At 33.8% G+C, this 7,589-nt stretch overlaps 1 protein-coding gene across 1 annotated transcript; it reads left to right on the top strand.

Moving 5' to 3' along the window:
* The first annotated feature begins 4,055 nt into the window (after positions 1-4,055).
* LOC146905960 (uncharacterized) lies at positions 4,056-5,727 on the top strand. Its single transcript, XM_085728690.1, has 3 exons — positions 4,056-4,842; positions 5,457-5,602; positions 5,695-5,727. Exons 1-3 carry the CDS (start codon positions 4,086-4,088, stop codon positions 5,725-5,727), a joined length of 936 nt encoding a protein of 311 aa, XP_085584816.1. The 5' UTR covers positions 4,056-4,085.
* The last annotated feature ends 1,862 nt before the right edge of the window (positions 5,728-7,589 follow it).

Genomic DNA, 7,589 nt, shown 5'->3' with positions numbered 1-7,589 from the left:
GGTGTTGGTGGCGAGATATGGTGAGGAGGCAGGGAGGTTGGAGGTAGGGGGCCGGAGTGTCTCTTCTTGGTTGAGGGAGGTAGCGAAGATTAGATATGGAGTGGGGGAGGATGATGGGGGCTGGTTCGCAGGTAGGGTGTCCAAATTGATAGGGGATGGATCAGATACTTTGTTTTGGTGTGACAGGTGGTTAGGGGATGTACCTTTATGTAACCGGTTTGCTCGCCTTTTTGAGTTATCGACGAATAAATTCAGCACGGTGGCTGATATGTTTAGGGGCGGTTGGGGGGAAGGTGGGGAGTCGTGGAGTTGGCGTAGAAGACTGTGGGCGTGGGAGGAAGAGATGTTAGAAGAGTGTAGGCTTTTACTTGCTAATGTTTCTATTCAGTCTAATGTGTTTGACAGGTGGCAATGGGATCCGGATACCCATGAAGGTTACACAGTGAAGGGCGCTTATAAGTGTCTGACAATTCCGGTTGCTCCAACATTTTGTGCAACGGACGAACTAGTGTGGCATAAGAAGGTCCCCTTGAAAGTGTCTATTGTTGCATGGCGTTTGCTGAAGGACAGGTTACCGACTAAGACGAACTTGCAAAGGCGTGGTGCCTTACAGGGTACATCCAATACTTGTGTTTCGGGCTGCGGAATGGTTGAGACGGCATCTCATTTGTTTTTTCATTGTGATGTCTTTAGTTCTCTTTGGCATCATATCAGATCTTGGATAGGCATATCAGGAGTAGATCCTCAAAATAGTAGTGACCATTTTGATCAGTTTATTCATTATACAGGTTACTCAAAGGCGCGACGATCGTTTCTACAATTGGTTTGGTTGCTTTGTGTCTGGCTCGTGTGGAACGAACGTAATAACAGGTTATTTAATGACAATGAGTCATCTATGGATCAGCTGTTAGATAAGGCAAAATTTCACTCTCTATGGTGGTTAAAAGCACATAACACAGTTTTTGTGTTCGGTACTCATAGGTGGTGGTCGGATCCTCTTTTTTGTTTGGGGATTGACTGATCCACTTTTCAGATTCTCTATGTAAAAATATTTGGTTTCCGGGGTGGCTCCTTTAGTACACCTTGTACTAGGAGTGTTTCACTACCGTTGTTTATATATCTCATTTTGAATTCTTCAAAAAAAATCATGCAACATGCATAAAGTCAAATTAATGGAGAGTTAATTCGTAATTTATATGGGAAATGAAAATGAAAATGAAAATTGGCATGTAAAAAAAACATGTATTAGAGCAAGTGTCAATCTTAGAGCAAAAGTTAAAGAAATTAGGAGTTTTGTTAGAAGGATACATCAGCAAAGTGTAGCTTAAAATACATGTATATTGATTGATTGATTGATGATCATTTTACAACTATCTTAAACATGATGTAAATATTGTCCATGAAGGTTAGAAGAGCAAAATATTACCACTTAATTTAAATAATTAAAAATAATTTAATATATAAATAATTTAATTGAAAAATAATGACATACATGTTTTTTTATCCAAGCCAGCTTTGCCATGTCAATGTATGATAGGGAGACCAATAAGCTGGTTTAGAAATAGAATGACGAAAATTTCAATGAAGGTAAAATAGGGTCTTCAAAAGTGCATAATATAATATTACCTCAATTAGGAAATATCAATAAAGAGAGTGATAGAGAAGAAGTGAATTTTTGTCCTCCTGAGTTTAATTCATTTGTTAAGGACGTTGTGTTATTTATGGGTGGGAGTTCGAACATCATATTCTCCATCATAAGAGGTAAATTTCAAGTCAGTAGTCTACTTGATCAAAAAAAGAAAAGAAATTTATCCATAAGCACAATTGTGATGGTAGTTACACATACATTTGATATGCACTGGTACAAAGTTGAATTTAAAATTCCCCACTTCTCGACACTTAGTGTGAGTTTCGGCGTTAAATTCGTTAGAAGAAAAAAAAAAGAATTTTGTACCGTAATCAGGCAATCTTTTGATTGTAATTAATTTCATATTTTATTAATATTATAACGTGTGCTTAGTATGATGTTTTTTTTTTGAGGGAGTGTGGTTAGTATGATGTAAAAAAAAAAAAAACAACAATGATAGGTAGACACCCTTAATGTGTACACCGTTTTGTACCACTCTGAAAAATTTCAGTTAACCCAATATATGGTCTGTGTGACCACATTTTTTTAGTGCGTGACCACTATTTATTTGGTTAACTAAGTGGAAAAATAGTTATCACACACATTTTATAGTTGTGTGACCACATTTGTCAGCTTCTAAATGCTGAAAAAATAGTGGTCACGCAACTGAAACAATGTGGTCACAGAGACCATATATTTGATTAACTGAAATTTTTCAGAGTGGTACAAAAGGGTGTACACATTAAGGGTATCTACCAATCTTTATTCAAAAAGAAATAGTTATGTTTAATATGACATTCTACAATAAAGTGTAATTACCACCATAAGATTGATTTAAGTGGTAAGCAATTTTGATACCTTAAATAAGTGATCGTGAATATTGAAAATGCTATAAGCTATTTTCCTTTTTTTTCAAAAAAAAAGAGTTCAATCTTCAACTATTGCGTACAAAAATAATAATAATAAAGTTGAGAGGGGAGAATTGATCTTAAATGCCAACTAATTTCTCAACGAAGATTAATCAACAATAACTTTATACAATTTTCAAAACATGTATAACATTTCTAAAAATTTGAAAAGTATCAAACTTTATTTTAATTAGTTTTAAAAACTGGGTTATTTCTAATTTGTCTTTTATATTTCCTCTATCGCAATTGTTTACAACACAAGTCTTCAATTTCCTTGTTAGGAATTTAAAATAAACAAATATTTTAAAACTAAATACTTTCAAAAAGCAAACAAACCCTTATTAAACATGTATTATACATTGTCTCTACTAAACCTTTGTAATGTGCATAGCTAGTTATGCACTCGTCAAAAAGAAGAAACATTGATATGTAAGCCATCAACATAGTGCAATATTAATTTGATAGGAAACATTTTAATATCATAATTAAAGTGTCATAATTTTTAGAATAAAGTATTGGGTCTTGATAATGAGTGTTCCTGGGACACTCTTTAAGAATACCTAAAGAAGAAATTATTTTATAAAAAAGTAACACATTTCTATTTACAACGCATTGATTACATATATTTTCATAAAATATTACCATTTAGAGGTTCTTAAAGAGCGTCCCAACGGCACTCGTTAACATTTCCCTTAAGTATTTAATGGAGGCATTTGAGGGACAAAATATTGGTACATACAGACAGAGCAAGAAATAATTTTGACAAGGGTTAATAGGTCTTTACCCCCCTGTAATATAGGTCATTTCCGGTTTTCCCCTAATAGGCCAAACAAAAACGAAAATTTCTTAAAAAAAAATAAAATTGGTTTTTGCTTGGCCTACTAGGGGTAAATGATCAAAACAATTTTTTTTACAGGGGGTAAATCAAAAAAAAAATTTACAGGGGAGAAAACCGAAAATGACCTATATTACAGGGGAGTAAAGATCTATTAACCCCTTTGACAATTGCCAAAATGTCCTTCAGAATTTGGTGAGGTCAATAAAAAGAATTTTGATTGTCATTTTTAAAAAAAAATATCGATTGTATTTTATTTATTTATTTATTTATTTTTTGAGGGAATGCATTTTATTTTTATAAAAAGGTATCGATTTTATAAGAGTGTAAATATATACCATACCATACGTATATATTCCCCTTCCTTTAAGAAAAAAAACTAATATTCTCGCTGGTGCTCAAAACTAATATACATATATTCCCCCTACACTTCAGTATTCCCTTGAACCCCTTCCCAAATTTGTATTTATGTCTTGCACTAACAAGCATGAATAAAGAAACAATTTAGTTTGCTCCTTAAATTCAAATAAAGTTCAATGAATTTGGGCATTAACTAAAAAACATAAATAAAGAAACAATGTTTATAACACATAAAGAAAACCGCAATGATATTAGGCATTAACTCCTATAAATAGATCAACTCTCACACTCTCTCAACACACCAACATCACTCCTCTCCCTCTCTTTCAAGGTTGCCTTCTCTTAAACCAAAAAAATGGCCAAAACTCTAGTATTGCTTTTTCTCTTTTTCCAAATAACCTCTTTCATAGCTTTTGCTGAAGAGCTAGAAACTTTTCATCACAAACCAGCAACTCCACTTCATCCTCCAACTAAGTCACCGGTTCATAAACCATTAGCTAGCCCACCTCACCACAACCACTCACCATCCCATGCACCTTCTCATATTCACACTCCTTTACATCCTCCTCATCCTGCTAAACCCCCGACCCATCACCACCATCAGCATCAACATCATTCACCATCCCCTACTCCATCCCATATTCACACTCCTTTACATCCTCGTCACCCTGCAAAACCCCCAACCCATCACCATCATCATCATCATCATCACTCTCCCGCACATGCCCCTATTAAGCCTCCGGTTCACACTCCTTTACATCCTCCTCACCCTGCCAAACCTCCAACCCATCAACATCACCAACATCACTCACCATCCCCTGCCCCTTCCCATTTTCACACTCCTTTACATGCTCGTCATCCTGCAAAACCCCCTACTCCTTATCATCATCACTCTCATGTTCATGCTCCAATTAAGCCTCCAGTTCACACACCTTTACTTCCCCCTCACTATGCAAAGCCTCCGACTCACCACCATCATCACGCTCCAGCTCATGCCCCTACGCACACACCTCTTGTTTCAAGCAACTTGGCCGCTATTGAAGGAGTTGTTTATGTCAAATCATGCAACCATACCGGTGTTGACGCCCTAAAAGGAGCTACACCACTTCTTGGTTTGTTTCTCAACTTTATATGCCTCAACTCTATTTTATTTTATTTGTCTTTTTATTTTAAAAAGTATTTTCTTTTATTTTTATTTTTGTTTTTCTACTATCTTTTGTCACGTGGAGCATTGCCTACAATCTTGCATGAAGAGTCAAAATATATAAGTAATATATTATGTCAAATTTAGTTTATTTTTCACACATTCTTTTGGCTTAATATTTGATGTACAATGCAGATAGATCTAAAAATATTATTACAACCATAGATCTAATATATTGTGTCTGTGTATATACATTATGTTTGTGTTTTTTTCATTGACATGACAAGGTTGTAGAAGAATACTTCCATAGTTACACCATTGTTATGACAAGGTTGTAGAAGAACTTCATTAGTCACACAAACATAATAACACGTCATTATATTTGCCTATAAAATAACACATTATTTAATTATTTCAAAAAAACATTTTATTTAATTATTTTATTTTCTACCTTTTTTATTAGTGTGTGTCCAAATTGTTATGTATTATTTCATAAGAGTTTTTACCAAAACCTTCTCCAACGTTATGGGTTATTTGTTGCTAAAAGACAATTAAATTGTTATGTTGTTTGAAAAATTGAAGGTGCCATTGTGAAGCTCCAATGCGACAACGCGAAACACAAGTTGGTCCTTAAAGCTAAAACTGATAAGAAAGGCTACTTAAATCTTACGTACAGTTACAGTTTTCCCTCAAAAAACAAATCAGTTACAGTTTTCCTTAAATCTTACGTACAATGCCATCTAATTTTCGTCACATATTTCCATAAGCTTTTAGAAATTTGTCTTATTTTATTTATTGCTACATCTTTAATTGATTTTAGTTACGAATTAAAATTCAAGACAAGGAAGTGTAGGAGTTGTCCAAATTCAATATTTTTTCTCTCATGGATATTGTATTTGCATTCATCTCTTTCACTTTCAACTTCCACAATTCCAAACGGTCATGATATAATGATATATTGGAAGATATAAATCCAAACATTAGTACTTTCTTCATATTCTAATCACCCTTAAATTGTGCATGCTTATATATCATTATTTTCGGTGCACTCGTTTTGGGATAGAATAACTTAAGCATACATACATAGTGCTCACGAATATTATTTTGAAGATCAAAGGTGATCTCTTCTCCTATTTTTCACAATTTTTTTATCCTATTTTTAGAGAGGGATTCCTTTTTCCTTTTTTCTTTTGTGAATTAGAGGAAGTTGTATATTGCATGAAATTTCATCTTAAATTCGGATAAATTATTCTTTTTCTTTCTTGAAACTCACAATGTATGTTTGATTCATGTGTAAAACATGATTACTATTTTTTTAAGGCAATCATGTGTTGGCAAGCCATGCACACGGGTTGTCGAATTTTGACCTTATAAGTTAGAATTATAATGATTTGTTACCTCTAATATATATATATATATATATATATATATATATATATATATATATATATATATATATATATAGGTATAATCACTTTGCTCTATAATTAAACTATATATATCCAACAAAGTATAATCGCTTTTTCTTCAATTCAGTTTTATTGTGGCAACAAGCAAATTGTTGCCCTTTCATTTCAACAAATCGGTTATTAATCAAAATAAGGTATCAAAAAAATAATATGTGTATGATATTCAACATAGGAAAACAAGTGTAAGTTAAGTTCCTTAAAAAAAAGTGTTAAGTTAAGTTTGGATCCAACTAGCTAAAAATATTAGTGAAAAAACATTAGTGAAATAATGAAAAATTCTGAAACAACTTGCTCCGTAATAGTACTCATGAAGTACACCTCTCGACATTACTTCTTATTTACTTCAAAAATGAGTACTTTAATCTCATAAATTATGTTTGCAGAAATTAAACCATAATGAAGAAGTAAATCATGAGAAAAATGTATTATTTATTTCTCTTGGAGAATCAATAAACCACTTGAATATGCTAAATATAAAATTTACACAAGTGCTGAATCCAAGTCTTTAGAAGCAATAGAGTAAGATGTAAGAGGATTTTTTTTTTTTTTTTTATGAACAAGGAAAGTGGACAAGCATCAAGAGGCATCATCGACATCCCAACTAGGTTGGCTGGAACACCCATACTAGACGTATCTAGAAAGTCTAGCAAGTGCGTTAATTTAGTACTGGATACATTAAAAATTTACAACAATAATACTACTTCGAATGAATACATTACACAACTAAATGCGTTCGTACATAAAAATACAACTCAGCTTGTCCAAATATAATAGGTACATCCTTGAACATCCGTCTCGTGATTCGCCGGTACGAACGAACACTTGTCGAATCATCCATTCGCCAACTAGCTTGACGTCCCACCTGTTTATCTGAAACAAATAAGGATTGGGATGAGACTTAATGTCTCAGTGAGTTCCACCTAATCCTAGGCTATAGGTAACCTCAAGGGAAACCTACGGTCACCTCGTGTCTACCTTACAACCTGACGGTTGATTATACGTGTACATGTGGGGACTTGCATGCTTAGACGGTTGTGCATACTAGGACCGTCATATAATCATTTTACTTGTTATAGGTTTACTATCATCATATGTGTCATGGCGGTCAAGGGATCCTAGGACCGCTATCTCATGATACGTTAAACGCATCAAGACTACACTTATCATATACATGACACCATTCCTAAGCCGGACGATTAGGGAAACCTAGGTTCGTCATCGGCATCACATTCCTTACTTAACTTGT

This window comes from Medicago sativa, chromosome 7 (assembly GCF_051527215.1).
Source record: "Medicago sativa cultivar Bolivia chromosome 7, Bolivia_mono, whole genome shotgun sequence".
NCBI classification, from domain to species: Eukaryota; Viridiplantae; Streptophyta; class Magnoliopsida; order Fabales; family Fabaceae; genus Medicago; species Medicago sativa.
The sequence above is the reverse complement of the archived record's forward strand: the minus strand, read 5'-3'. Positions and strand labels throughout refer to the sequence as shown.